Below are 14,118 nucleotides of genomic sequence, written 5' to 3'. Positions count from 1 at the left end.
GATTGGTGGAAGCCAGCGAGCCATTCAACAGTCCCAGCTGCACATCGTACGCATCATAACGGGCGGCAGAGGCACTCATCGAGGATAACACCAAGGCGGCGGCCACAGCCTGCTCGTGATTATAGAATGCCGACACCGACACCGATTGGGGCTGTGTGGCATTCCCCGTATGTCATTGATGCGTTGTTGGTTTCCCGGCACCCGCTCCAGCACTGGCGCCCGCACCACCGCTGGTGCCAGCACCGGAGAGTAGCGAGCACGGTGACCATTTAAGTTGCTTATCGAGCGCCGATAACTCCGATAATTTCTTCATAATCTGCGGACTGCGGCTGAGATCGTAGCCAAGCGTTTCCACCGTGTTAGTTGCCGCAGTAGCGCGTATTACTCCAGTTCCCATCTTGGGGGCAGTATTATTATTGTTGTACACATACATGTTTTCCAAATTGAACCCAAGCGTACCATTAACTCCATTGGGCACCGTGCCCGTCGTGCTAATCACTGACGTCGGTTTGCTCTTCTGGCTGGCCTTCGATCTGGGCTTGGGTTGATTGGGGAGAATCTGCTTCACCACCGCCGGATAGACGCCCACAATCTCTACACCGTCCGACTCGCTGCTGCTCTCGCATCGCACAACAGCTGGAGGCACTGGCGGCTGCTCCTTCGACACAGGAACAGACTGCCATTTATTGGCCGCCAGTTGCTGTGATGTCTGCAAGATATCGCTGGGACTCTTATAGTCGTCCAAATTGATGATGTGGGGCACGGGGCGTGATGTCATGATTGATGCTGTGGAATGTGATGCAGTCTGTGGTAGACTGTTTATAGGAGCGCCGACACTAACCGCCGTTGGGTTCATCGATGCGGCTGACATTAGGTTGTAGATGCTGTGATCCGTCTTAGTGGGCGAGGCCAGCTCCAGCATGCTAGCTGCTGCGGCCACAACTGCTGCATTCAATGCCGCTGCCTGTGCCGATGTACTCGGCTGCGACATCAGCGTGTCCAACTGCGTCATCTGTGATTGGGCCTGTGGCTGTGGCTGCTGTTGCTGTGGCTGTGGCGAGATTTGCTGTTTCTTCTTCTTGGGCGGCTTGCTGCCTTGCTTCGATTGTGTTGTGCCGCCTAAGGCAGGAGCTTCCAGCTTGCGCTTCAGACTGCTCGATGAGGCACTTTTAACGGAATCTGTATCAGAATTGCCACACGAGCGACTCTGTGGGGCGATGACTGTGAGGTCCTCGAATTGCTTCAGGTAATTGTTGACAGCTGGCAGCGACATCGTCTCAATGTTAGTTGGAGGCATCGGCAAGGCGCTGCTTACTTGCGACATTTGTGCAAGGGTTGCCGCCAACTGCTTTTGGAATTTGATTTTGGGCGGCTTTGCGCTTGGCTTTGGCTGTGTCGTGGCAACATTGGTGCTGGGTGGCAGTTCAAGTTTACGCTTGACACTATTGGATGAGGCACTTGTAGCTGAATCCGTATCGGAATTGGCACGCGACCGACTCTGTTCGGCCACCGTCAGATCATCGACTTGCTTCAGGTAATTGTTGGTTGTGGTTGTTTGTATTGCGGATGTGGTGACTGCAGTGGTTGTGGCTGTGCCTAGTGATTGTTTCTTCGCTTTCTCTTTAAGCTTTTTGCTGGCATTCTTATGCCGCTCGATCTCGCGCTGCAGATCCTCGTAACGCATCCAGCCGGTTGCCCATACATCCACTATTTTGTCTTTCAAGTAGCCGTTGATGAACTGCTCCAGTGAATCCTTTCGTTTACCAAGCACTGCGTAAGATGTCCAGCGCGCTTGGTATACCTCGTAGAGTCTTTCGCGCAGCTCATTCGTCCACTGAAACTTTTTCCGTGGCATCTTTGGCGGATGCTCTGCATTAACATCTGCCGCACTAAAAGTTACAAATATAGTTAAAAACTAATTCATTGGTTAAAAGTTCAACTTTTATCTTACGCCAATTCCGCAAATTTATGAAGTTCGATCTCGTAATTGGCGATTGCTTTGGGCATCACCTCGGCGACCGCCTTGCGTAGTCGCTCCAAGGCGTTTGTCGTCTTATTCTTCTCCTCCTTGGCGCGCAGCGCCTTGGCCTTGCGCAGTATAAAATATTTTGGCAATTGAAGCTGGTATTCCAGATGTGCAAACACCATATTTCGTTCATTGCGCTCTGTACACAGCAACGCCTCGTAAATTCTACAAAATAATTTATTATTTAAATAAATATTAAATAATTGATTAACTCGCTGGTAAAGCTTACTTGAGTAAAAGCGCCGTAAGCTTGCCGTCGAAGTAAAATCGTTTGCCACACAATTCTCTGCTTCTAACCAGTTCCTTGAAGCTGTTGATGTTGACAAGGATCTCTCTGTCGAGTGTTGCGGGTAGAATCGTATCTGCCGATCGTAGATCTAAATGAAATACAAGCAGTAAATGTGAGAAACAGATTACATATTTTCCACGCTGATCACTTACTTTCATTAACATCCTTGCTCTTGGGCAACTTATCCGATTTCCCTTGCTCGCTGGCTGAATCGGTGTCATCGTTGTCGCTACTGGAATCAATAATAGTCGTCGTGATGCACTTCACTTCGCCGTTTACAGCGTTCTTCGAGGGACCATCGAGCTGGCCTTGAGATTTTAGGAAGCTATCGCGTTTCGCCTTTAGCATATCCTTGACAGTTGTTGTCTTGACCACTTTTTTGAGCGCCTGTGCCTGCGCCTGCCGCTCATCCGTGTCGGAATTGTCTATGGTAATCGGACGCGGTGAATTTGAGGAAGAGGACGGCGCAGATTTCAGCTTGCTGCTTGGTTTCTTTGCATTGGCACTGTGGATCTTCTGCTTGGAAGCGGAACTGGATTTCGGACGTTTCAAATCGCTTTGCTTGAACTTCTTTTTGGCGCTGTTAGACGTGCCGTTGGTGTCTTCGTCGAGACTTTCGCTTTCGCTGTCAGAGCCCTCAATGCTCTCGCTGTCGTCTGAGTCCGAGTCATCGTCGTCATCATCGTCATCCTCATCATCATCATCATCATCATCATCATCATCGTCGTCATCATCTTCGTCCTCACCATTATCAGCATTATTATTATTATTGTTAATCTTATTATTCGTAACTCGTTTCTGTTCAATATCACTTGAGGAATCTGATGATGATTCAGTAGATTCATCCGAGCTGCTGGACACAACACGTTTGCGCGATCGCTCCGGCATTTTGATAATGGCATCGGTGCGACGTGTACTGGATTTTTTGTTTAGATTCTTAAATTCCAAGGCGCCGCAGTTAATATAAAAACCACCCTCCAGAGTTTCAACTTCTTCAGGCAAAATTTCATCGTACTGCAAAGATATTGCATTATAATCACCTTTATCTTTGTGCAAACTGGAAGCTTACCGCCTCGGTATTATCTATAAAAGAATCTGACTCGTCGTAACCCATTCCAATGTCATAAAATTCTTCCTTCTTACGCCTGCTGCGGCCTCTGGCATAGGCATTTCCATATTTGGCCTCCAGCTCCTTGGCAATGCGCGCCACATCATCATCGTTATCGGCGAAAGGATCTGTTCTGCCATTATTGGCTTTCTCTTTCAGCATTTTGGCTTTTTTCTGCAACAGATTGCAATAAATGAGAAATCACAAGCACCAAATGGGTGGCTAGAATATACTTACCTTCTCCAAGTAGAGCAGCTTTGAATAGTTGAACTCGGGATACCTGTTTGAGTCCGTCTCGAACATTTCCAGTTCCAGTCGAACGCTTTTGGTTGCCGATTTACTGCTCTTGCTTGCCTGCATCGCGTCCGGATCCAAGAAGTCACCGAAACGCGAGAACGTCGGCGGCATTGAGCTGAAGCCCGCTTCATTGCTATTAGTTATGCTCCTCTGCGTGCTGATTGTGGTGAGGGACACACGTTTGTGCTCGCCCAGCTTCGACATTGCCACCGCGACAGCCCCCCAATTGTGAGGCTGAATTCAAAACGCAATGCAAACAAATAATAAAAATGAACAAAAAAAAAACAAAAAACTATCGACACACGCGTAACGAAAATTCGGACGAGAACCGTTATAGTTGCCTTCCCGCCCTTTTGCTATGCTGCACGCCGCGTGTTTTGTGTGCCAAACAAAAACAATGTCAGCAGCAGCAAAAACAACAAGAACGGTAACAGCAAAAACGAAGGCGATGTCGGGCCCCACCTCCTGTTGGTTGTCAGCGATGTCTGCTTCTGCTTCTGTTTCTACTTCAGCCCGTGCACGTACACCACCAGCGCGACAAATACTGCCAGCTCTTGGCCTGTTTTCACTTTTATGTTTTGCAATTTAGAAATGTGTGCAGAAACTGGTATAAACAAAAACAAATCCGATGATTCGGCGTTTATATTTACTGCACACACTCTTTATTGAGCGTATCGAAATTGTCCACTCTACGTTGCACTCGCGGCAGCCGAGAAAATAATTTGTCACTTTTGTGCAATTGACAATAAATTTGTAGTTTTGGCGTCCAGCCGGCGGAAACAACACAAAGGCTTTCGCCAAACACACATATAATCATCGACCCTTATAGCTAATGGCCAGTTTGAGAGTCTTAAATGTAATTCAAGCGTTGGCTTTTTGCGAAATTACGAACAGTTCTTAATTTGTTTTCGTTTCAATCAAATCTTGTGCCGTCTTCAACGCTAAACATTTTCACTGCACTCATGCCGCCGACCCCGCAATTAATTAATTTTGCGCTTACCAGCACTGGCCGCAGAATTGCAATATGGCTATCTCGCTCTTGTTGGACTTACACTTGGCGCCCGAAACTGTTGCGCAGCTACATTTATTGAAAATTATTTGATTGGAATATAAAAACTCACTTATTGTCAAAAAAAAATATATATATATATTTATATATATATAATTTCAGCTTGTCTTAAAATCCTCTGCACGCCCAATGAATGTAGGTTTATTGCATTTAGAATGTAAGAATAAGTTTCGCATAGACAATATTTTATATGAAATAAAAAATATTTATATTGAGATAATTTTCTAACTGCTTCTTCAACCTCCCGAGGAACAAACGATTGACGTAATAACATCATTTTTCCCTCGTGACAGTTAATAGATGGCCATTTCAGAATAATTATTTTCAAATTGTGTACATCCATACCACTGACCATAAAATCTTATTCTGTTGACAATTCACATGTTGCCGTTACTCATATTAGACGATACTATCGCAGAAGACTGCTAATGTGTGTCAGTGTGTATTTGTTTTGACTGCGCATTTTTGCGTTGGCCAACACTGCCTTCAACAGCTGAACTGAAGTGGGGAGCTGCCTGGTTAGGTCTCTCCACTCAGTGTTATTGCGTGCGTTCAAACTGAATGCTCGACTAAACGTTAAGTGAGTGTATTAATTATAAATTTAATTGAAGTGTTTTTATGGAGCATATCTGTGTGCATATATATATATACATATATATGTGTGTGTGTCAACACTAGAACTCAAGTTGCATGCATAGCAATTTGGGCTAAAAATGCAAAACAACCATTATCGAAAATTGTTGAGCCGTGCACCTTATCAGAAAATGATGTGTAATAAAATAGGGAATATGTGCCATATCGCCTCCAATTCGCGAACCTAGTGTTGTTTTTTTTTTTTTTAGTGCGCTTGTGATGTTGGCGCGCCTGTGTATGTGCGTGTGTGTGTGCGTTATGATTTATATTTATGTATGTATGTTGCCTTTATGCTTGCAGCTCCAATCGACCAGCTACACCCCCTCCTGAATAGTGCTACTTTTAACATCCAGTGACCGCGCCACTGCCGCCGTTCAAAGAGCAACGTCCGCGACGTCAACGGCAACAAAGGCAACCACTTTAGTCGTTTGCTGACTTTCGCCTGAGACGCAACCCGAACGCGATTCCTGCATTCGGCTGCACAAACAAAGAAATCTGGCTCCCCGCCCAGTCATCCATACACACCTGGACACTGGACTCAGCTACTATGCAAAGACAATAAAGAATCGCCTTGTTTATTGTTTCAATTGTTAATTGTGTCTGCGGTGGCATAGGAGGAGAAACTTGACAAACGGTGAGTAATGTAACCATTCATATGCCTATGTGTATGTAGCCCATTTCTCAGTAATTAATATTGTATGACTATGTGTCGTTTGCCATTTGGGAAAACAAGAAAAGCAACGAAGATAAGTAAAGCGACAGCAGCAGTAGTTGCACTCTTATCAATTTCCTATTTGTCGAGAGTGTAAATATCTTAGATAAACAAGATAATAATTCACAAGTCCGCGACCTGGTGAACCTCCAGCCACACCAGGTGACTATGACACCAATCTCTGTGCAAATACAGTAAAAATCCATTTGAATGTACCATTCTTTTGTCTACTATTCTAAGAGTTTAAAGAAACCATTGTGATATATCATCCTAAAATACAGTGATGCCTCCATAGTTCGAAACTTATCTGTATATAGTCTTCTTATCTTCATGTAGTCTTCCGACTACTGAGTATATATCCATATATACTGTAGTTAAGTTTTTCCTCATTTGCATTGCTTGTTGAATTCTGGAAAAAATTGAATGTGTTTTCCAAGGGGCCTACGTTCCATTGCACAATTGTTTGCCTATAAAATGATTGCCTACAAAATACAGCTGTTCGTGATGAATGCTTTCACTGTACTACCTATGTACATGTACATATGCAAACATATTTGATAGAGCGTTGCGGTAAATGACCTTGAATGTGTCGCCATTGTCGTCACCGTCGCCGTCGCCGTCGCCTTGTCAACCAAAATTGTTTTACACTTTTTTAATTTCAATTTCAATTTCAATTTCAATGGAAAGCGAATTGTTTCAGGCGCCCATTTAGGCCCCAACAGGTTTGTCGCTTTATTTTTGGTCAACAGTGGCAAGGCAGACGGCTAATAACAACAAAACAAAAACGTGCCACAATCAACAAGTTGCGCATTAATGTGTGTGAGTGTGTGTGTGCCAGTGTATGTGTCTGAGTGTGTGCACATAATTAAATGTATTTAATACGTTTTTAATGCGTCATTATTGCCAATTTGCACAACGCTTTGTTGTAGCCGGCAGCCAATGGAGCTCCTGTGTGTTATCAATGGAGCAATGCGGCAACAAATGTCAATATATATATGTGTACATTCATTTAAGCATACAGATACATATAGACAGATGCATATGTAAATAAATAAATAGAAAACTACAAACCCACACACACATGCATATACATATACAATATATACTTGTGTGTTTGAGCAAATTGTGAAAGAGAAAACACTGTCTTTGTTTTTGGTAACACTTGTATACCCTTTCTTAGAAACATTTTTGAGAGTAGTTTGCAAAGCTAGCGAAATTACATCAAATATTACAAATATAGACCTCTTTAATATTCTAATACAAGAAAAGTGCAAAATATATGGATAAATAACTTAAAGCTAAAATCTTGAAGTAGCCTCTGTGTCATAAAAAGCGATTAAGATGAGCTTTTATTGGGCTGAACATATAATTCATATATACCTGAATAAGCCTAGCTGAGATGTGTTTATTAACATTTTATACGTATGTTTTTAGTAGTATTAGTAGTAGTTAAATATAGGCTGGTATCTTTTTGATTTATTACGTTATGCTACTTTATGCTAAGCTTATGATTATGCAGGTTTTTTTATCTGTCATATTCATAGCTTAAATATACTAAGTTTTTGCTTCTGCAGACAGGAACTACACAGATACTAAAAACTGCTTTCCGGTATGCTATTAAGAAGAAATACGTACCTTTATTTTTGATTATTCTTATCAAATGATTTAAAGAGGCTGCGATTTATTTAAAAACTGAAATGTGGTGAGAATTTGAATTATTTTTATAAAAATAATATTTCATACTTCTGAATTATTATTTGCCATATGAAGCTTCCCAGCTATAATATAATATAAAAATTTTAAATTATTAAATTTGCTTTTTATTTATCATATCAGTTATTATAGAGCATTTACTGTACGCGTAATGTCCGATGATTTATAGTATGCATAAAGAAACTTTAGTGTATGCTATCTGCTGTGGCTTCAGTTTGAAGCAATGACGAATGTTCTGAAATAACTTACAGTGAACTATGTTTATATATGTATGTACTATATATACACATAAGTGTATTATGTCGTTACGTAGAAAGCAAAAACAAAACTGAGAATGAGAAACATACATATATAGACGTAAGCATTATTGATGATACTTAGAGTTGTTTTCTGTTTCGTCCAATGACAGCTTCTCATTTCAATACATGTTTAACCGCAGAACGAGTGAGAGGCTGCGATGACTGAGAACGTGGAGCTGGTGAACAAATATGGCGAGCCGCTGCGCTATGATCGCAATTTCCAGGGACCTCGACAACGAGATCGCAGCTGCACGGATGTACCCTGCCTAATACTATTTGTACTCTTTCTGGGCGGCTGGGCGTTCATAGCCCACTATGCCATACAGAATGGGGATCTCAATAAGCTGATGGTGCCGACGGACATGTACAATCAGAAGTGCGGCATCGACTCCAGCGTGCTGAATAAAAAGTACTTGTTCTTCTTTAATCTGGACCAATGTATTGACCCGTTAGTGCCCATTACGGGCTGTAATACGCCACAGGTAAATTGATTCTGTTTCTGAATTGGTTCTGATTCTCATCCCTTCTCTATGTATTGCAGGTTTGCGTCGAAAGTTGTCCCTCACAGACGTTCGTTTGGGATAGCATGAAGAACACCATGAGTCTTCAGGAGCTGAGAGCTCGACTCATTTGCAAAACGGATGCGGACAAGGCAGCCATTGGATCTAAAGCGGACATTGAGCGTGCTATCCAGGAAAATCGTTGTGCTCGCTATTACATCAAGAGTCAGCCCTTCCTCAATCGCTGCATGTTTGAGTTCTCGGATCAAATCTGCGAATTGCTGCCCAGCGTGCTGTTGCGTGCTCGGCGGGACTCCACGTTACGGTTGCCCGGCAATTCGAGTCAAGTGGAGCTGGAAATGCAGGCGATGGCATTGACCATGCAGAGTGAAGCGCTGGCTCGTGTGGCACCACAAACTGGAATCAGCAAGCAGGAGCCGGTAGACGAACGGGTCGGACAATGCCGCCGTCAGCAGCTGAACGGGGCAGTCATTAGGGAAAAGATGATGCAAACGGATACGCGACTGGCCAAGATGGTGGGGAATCTGGTGGCCCATTTTTACAATGGCACCCACGATGCCCAGCGTCTGGGCGAGGAAATTGTCGAGGATTTGGTCAACTCAACATCTGTGGTGCTAATGGCTTTATTCTGTACGCTGCTCGCCTCACTTATCTACATTGCCCTGATGCGCTGGATTGCCGCGCCTATGCTCTGGTTCTCCATCATCGGCGTGCTGGTCGGCCTTCTGTTTGCCATCTACTACAGCTTTAAGCAGTACAGCTTCTGGAGCAATACAGCCACGGTGCCGTTGCACGATCTAAATCTGCACAAGCAGTGGCAAAATCTGCTGCAGAATCCCAAGATGTGGCTCTACTTGTCCATTGCTGCCTGCATCGTCTTTGTGGTCATATTCCTTTTGGTCATTGTGCTGCGCAAGAGGATACGTATCGCCATTGCGCTGATCAAGGAGGGCAGCAAGGCTGTGAGCACCGTTATCAGCACCGTCTTTTTCCCGATCTTCTCCTGGGTGCTATTCATTGGCACAATTGGATTTGCCATTGGCGTTGGCCTCTATCTCGGCTCCATTGGCACGTTCTCTTTTCGCATGGTTCGCCGCCTAACCGATACCGGCGAGGTCACCAACGAGCAGTGCGTTTGCGAGGGACCCGGTGTTAACTACACCGTTGGCGCTGCCTGCGATCCGGAGATATTTAAACAGTATTGTCACATCAATCTGAGGCGCGAGTCCTGCGCTCAGACCACTTGCAGCTTTTTGGAAATTGATAATCCACCGCTAATTCGCTGGGCCATGGGATACAATGTGTTTGGATACCTCTGGCTAACCTTCTTTATATCGGCTTTCAGCGACATGGTACTGGCGGCCACCTTTGCCCGCTGGTATTGGACTTTCAAGAAGCGGGATGTACCTTACTTCACACTCACACGTGCCTTCTGCCAAACAGCGTGCTACCATTTGGGTACACTCGCCTTCGGCTCCCTGGTCCTGGCCATTTGCCGCATGATACGCCTGGTGCTCGAATACATTGATGCCAAATTGAAGAAGTACGATAATGTGGTGACAAGAGCGATTCTCTGCTGTATGCGTTGCTTCTTCTGGCTGCTGGAATCGTTCCTCAGGTTTCTCAACAAAAACGCGTACATTATGTGCGCGATTCATGGCAAGAACTTCTGTACGAGTGCCAAGGATGCGTTTAATCTACTGATGCGAAACTTTCTGCGCGTTGTCACGTTGGATAAGGTCACCGACTTTCTCTTCTTTCTGTCCAAGGTGCTGCTCACCGCCGGCGCTGGTGTGTCCACCTACTATTTCCTGGCCAACAATCCGTCCGTCATACAGCTCAACCACAAGGCTGTGCCCACAACTGTGGTGGTGATCGCCGCCTTTCTGATTAGCAGCGTGTTCTTCGGTGTCTACTCGATGGCCGTGGACACGCTGTTCCTGTGCTTCTTGGAGGACTGTGAGCGCAACGATGGCACACCCGATAAGCCCTACTTCATGTCCAAGCAACTGATGAAGATTTTAGGCAAGAAGAATAAGCAGCCGCCGCGACAGCGTCGCGGCAAATAAAAAAACTGCAGTCAAGCATAAAATGGCCGCAAAACCAAAGCAATATGGAATATCCCTTGTAAATGACAGTGCAAATTGTAGCCTAGACGAAGTTGAGGTGCAGATTGATCTTTGGAATGATATATATACAAACACATATTTATATATTTATGATATGGCAAGGAGAGCCGCAGGTTGTGCACGATAACTGCTCATACGATATTTGATTAGATAGATGGCAACATTTTGGGCCGACTGCAATAACTACTTACATCTAATGTAATTAACTTAATGCTACAAATTTGCCAACAAAGTATTGTTATTGACATTATCAATTGCATGCATATAATGTACATACACTTATACATATACACATATACACACATATATATTCGAAATGAAATTCAAATTATATACATACTATTAGTTCGGTGTGCTTATTGCAACGGATGCTCAATACATGAAGTGATAAAACGATAAGCAAATACTGATATTACAATAGAACTCATATCTTAACATTATTTGAAAATTATGAATTTAAGGCTATGAATTGAAGTCGAGCATTACAGAATAAATCGAGCATTACTGAATAAATTGGAATATAATCGTAAGGAACATTATTTTTTATTTCTATTAATATTTATGCACGATTTGAAAATTTTTAGTTAAATATTGTTGAATATCACTTATTTACAATTGTAATTAAAATCTCATTTCTTCACTTTTTCTTCACTAACGTCCATTCTATGAAGTTTACCTCACTGAATTTTAGTTCAGTTAATTTTACATAAATTGCCAAGCAAACATCTTAAAGTAAACAATTGTAAATTCTTTCAAAAAATCTATGTAAGTTAACAATGCAAAAAAAAACAAAAATAAATAATTGCAAATAAAGACGTATTTATACATATGTAAAGGCATAAAAAGATATATGAAAATAAAAGATTAATATTCAATATTCAAAAACTAAAATGATATGTCCTTTAGTACGTTATCACTAATGTTCCCCAAGTCATCGTTGTCTCCGCTGAAATCGAGATTAAATTTGGGCGGCTGCGTATTCAATTGAGTCGCAACGATCTCCTCCTTAATGCTCTGCACCTGTTGCGAATCCTAAAATAATAAGGTTTAGCAAATATTATCTTATTTTACATATATTATACCCACATTTATTGTCTGGTCATTGAGCTGCAAGCGCGGTATTGCTTGCTGTTCGGGCAGTGGACCTGGCACAAGGGCATCTAGCCGCCCGGATGGTGAAGTGGTGAGATTTTGTACATTCAGTGAAGCGTCTAATACTTTCATCAGGGCAACGCTTTTTATGGCATACAAAGAACCATTGCTGTTGTTGTTGCTGATATCAGCCGCTGTTGCCTGGGGCATTCGCTCAACGCGAGTTCGTTCGTTGCAATTAAGCGGCGTAAACGGCGAGGTTTCAGTGACAATAGTTGGCTTGGGTGAGGTGGGCATTGTGGATGGAGCCTCATCAAAATTAAATGAGGCCTGCATTGCTTTCCATTTGCTGCCCAGAGACGAGATGTTAGCAGCTGTCGTGTTAGCATGACTCGACTTTTTATTTATGGTGCGCAACAGCTGCATTGGATCCATAATCTTTGTACGATTGGTGGTGTTGTTTAGTTCCGAAACATACTCAGCCTTCACCTTACGCGCCGAACGTGGTACTGCGGCTACTGGAACAAATGTGTGCAAATTAATCGTTTGTCAGCTACATATATTAGAATTCTACTGCTGTTACCCAACAAATTGTTGCAAGTCGTCTCCAGCTGATTGGCATTAAAGTCGTCCTGCAACGGCAAGCGCACATGCGCACTGCGCACACCACTCGCCATATCCGTTCTAATCGGGGGCGTCGAAACGAACTTCATTAGCAGCGGGTGGTTAGAGGAGCCGGCATGCAGGTGTGGGTCCAAATGTCGCAACGGTGTGGTCGGCACCGCACCTAAGGAACTCGATGCCTGCGAAGCATTACCATTGATGCTTTGTTCCTTATCACGTGCATTAAAACTCCTCTGCACATCGCTCACTTGCTGATCGATCTGTTGGAGTTCGGCCCGCAATGTCTCTAGGCCTGCGGCAACAAACTCATTGGACTCGTTGCAGTGATCGTTGGCATCCAACTGTTCGGCAATTGTCTCGCTAATTTTATTGAAAGCTCTCATCATAGAATTCACATTGGCTTAAATATGATCGTAGATATAGAAGTATGGATGAATTATTTGAGTACCGTATTTACTCCAATATTTACCTGTTGCATGATCAGCATCAATGCCACATAACGTCTGGATGCTGCGCAAAGCGTTGTTTGCAGCTTCTTTGTTTAACTTGTGGATCGTCTGCTTGTCCTGAAACTTATCGATGTTGTCCTTCAGCGAATTCAGTGGAGTCTCCAGCTCCGCGATTCTTGCCGCTTGCAAAGTGATTAGCTCCTCGCATTTCTGACGATTGGATGCCTCGAACGCCATTAGAAACTTATCGTCCGAAAGTAAAGCTTCGTCGACCCCAGTTGCCGCTGATATTTCACTAAATTTTTGCCTTATTTTCTGGGTACATTCACGTAACTTGGCTGTATTCTCGTCCAGCTCTTCAATATATGCTGAAACATAGTCTTTTCGGAATTTGTTTGCAATTTCCATCCTTTCGGCACTCCAGTCTCGGAATTGTGATATGTCTATGTCAACGGATAAAGCTTTTTCCCGTTGCTTAATCTGATCCTGTATTACGAAGCTAACAAGATCTAACAGAAAGTTGATGAACTTCATTCCACCCGGCATGACAACAAGGTAAGATTTAATGTTCGCCCAATTGAGATTATGTTTAGCATTTAAATGCTTTAGATAATCAACTGTAGTTGTCCGGAACGTTGCTTCCGCTTTCTTGTCTGTGATGGGCCAAAAGAATCTGCGCTTGAACTCCGCTGGATCCAGTATGCGAAACAAATAGTGCATCACTTGAAAAAAGGCGGGCTGGTTGGGTTTAAGGAACATGTCCCACGACAACAGTTTCTTCATTTCATCATTCATGGGATGTATCAAGGCTAAGCCTCGTAGTTTTTGGTTTAACTTTTCACTTAGATCCTTTTCTTCGGCTTTCCACGGTGCAATCATTGTGCGATCCATTTTATTAACCCTCTTTTTCTTGTTAGAAAGATTTGTAATAATTTTTCTTTGTTTTCAATATGTCGACAGTTGTGCCGCTCTGCTTTCAAGATGACGCGAATTCGAACTCGAATTCAAAGTATCGATAAATATCAAAGTGCTTCTGTAGTTTTGATTAGAAACTTTCAGAATTCCACAATATATGATACATCTTATTAAATGTCGTTTATAATAAAATACACTGTTTACATTATTTAAAAAAAAAAAGGAGACAATCTAAAATATAT

The 14,118-nt window shown here is 43.1% G+C and overlaps 3 protein-coding genes across 6 annotated transcripts; 1 reads left to right on the top strand and 2 right to left on the bottom strand.

The window, feature by feature from the left end:
* Positions 1-169: 169 nt before the first annotated feature.
* Positions 170-4,830, bottom strand: yem (yemanuclein). Its single transcript, XM_089465087.1, has 7 exons — positions 4,183-4,830; positions 3,661-3,954; positions 3,385-3,597; positions 2,468-3,329; positions 2,256-2,403; positions 1,952-2,191; positions 170-1,889 (listed from the first exon to the last, which is right to left on the bottom strand). The coding sequence occupies exons 2-7, from the start codon at positions 3,922-3,924 to the stop codon at positions 173-175; spliced, it is 3,444 nt and encodes a 1,147-aa protein (XP_089321213.1). The 5' UTR covers positions 3,925-3,954; positions 4,183-4,830; the 3' UTR covers positions 170-172.
* Positions 4,831-5,209: 379 nt separating this feature from the next.
* Ctl2 (Choline transporter-like 2) lies at positions 5,210-11,326 on the top strand. Of its 3 annotated transcripts, none has more exons than XM_018018573.2 (4): positions 5,210-5,369; positions 5,723-6,056; positions 8,287-8,628; positions 8,688-11,326. In XM_018018573.2, exons 3-4 carry the CDS (start codon positions 8,305-8,307, stop codon positions 10,734-10,736), a joined length of 2,373 nt encoding a protein of 790 aa, XP_017874062.1. In that variant the 5' UTR covers positions 5,210-5,369; positions 5,723-6,056; positions 8,287-8,304; the 3' UTR covers positions 10,737-11,326. The 3 variants fall into 3 exon arrangements, with proteins under 3 accessions (XP_017874062.1, XP_017874063.1, XP_089321225.1); XM_018018574.2 differs by having other exon boundaries at positions 8,257-8,628; XM_089465099.1 differs by lacking the exons at positions 5,210-5,369; positions 5,723-6,056 and adding an exon at positions 8,052-8,204.
* dgt6 (dim gamma-tubulin 6) lies at positions 11,324-14,113 on the bottom strand. 2 transcript variants are annotated; one of them, XM_018018583.2, is made up of 4 exons: positions 12,982-14,113; positions 12,472-12,912; positions 11,883-12,406; positions 11,324-11,828 (listed from the first exon to the last, which is right to left on the bottom strand). In XM_018018583.2, the coding sequence occupies exons 1-4, from the start codon at positions 13,850-13,852 to the stop codon at positions 11,682-11,684; spliced, it is 1,983 nt and encodes a 660-aa protein (XP_017874072.1). In that variant the 5' UTR covers positions 13,853-14,113; the 3' UTR covers positions 11,324-11,681. The 2 variants fall into 2 exon arrangements, with proteins under 2 accessions (XP_017874072.1, XP_017874074.1); XM_018018585.2 differs by having other exon boundaries at positions 11,883-12,403.
* Between the last annotated feature and the right edge of the window lie 5 nt (positions 14,114-14,118).

This window comes from Drosophila arizonae, chromosome 2 (genome assembly GCF_054131065.1).
Source record: "Drosophila arizonae isolate 15081-1271.41 chromosome 2, UAZ_ARI_1.0, whole genome shotgun sequence".
NCBI lineage: Eukaryota > Metazoa > Arthropoda > Insecta > Diptera > Drosophilidae > Drosophila > Drosophila arizonae.
This window is presented reverse-complemented; position numbering and strand designations above follow the sequence as displayed.

Coding starts and splice junctions, on each gene's coding strand:
- dgt6 (XM_018018583.2), bottom strand. CDS start 13,852: ATGGATCGCACAATGATTGCACCGTGGAAAGCCGAAGAAAAGGATCTA. Junction 12,913..12,981: donor TGATGCTGATCATGCAACAG/GTAAATATTGGA, acceptor ATCATATTTAAG/CCAATGTGAATTCTATGATG. Junction 12,407..12,471: donor GACTTGCAACAATTTGTTGG/GTAACAGCAGTA, acceptor CATTTGTTCCAG/TAGCCGCAGTACCACGTTCG.
- yem (XM_089465087.1), bottom strand. CDS start 3,924: ATGTCGAAGCTGGGCGAGCACAAACGTGTGTCCCTCACCACAATCAGC. Junction 2,192..2,255: donor CTTACGGCGCTTTTACTCAA/GTAAGCTTTACC, acceptor ATTATTTTGTAG/AATTTACGAGGCGTTGCTGT. Junction 1,890..1,951: donor CATAAATTTGCGGAATTGGC/GTAAGATAAAAG, acceptor TGTAACTTTTAG/TGCGGCAGATGTTAATGCAG.
- Ctl2 (XM_018018573.2), top strand. CDS start 8,305: ATGACTGAGAACGTGGAGCTGGTGAACAAATATGGCGAGCCGCTGCGC. Junction 8,629..8,687: donor CGGGCTGTAATACGCCACAG/GTAAATTGATTC, acceptor TATGTATTGCAG/GTTTGCGTCGAAAGTTGTCC.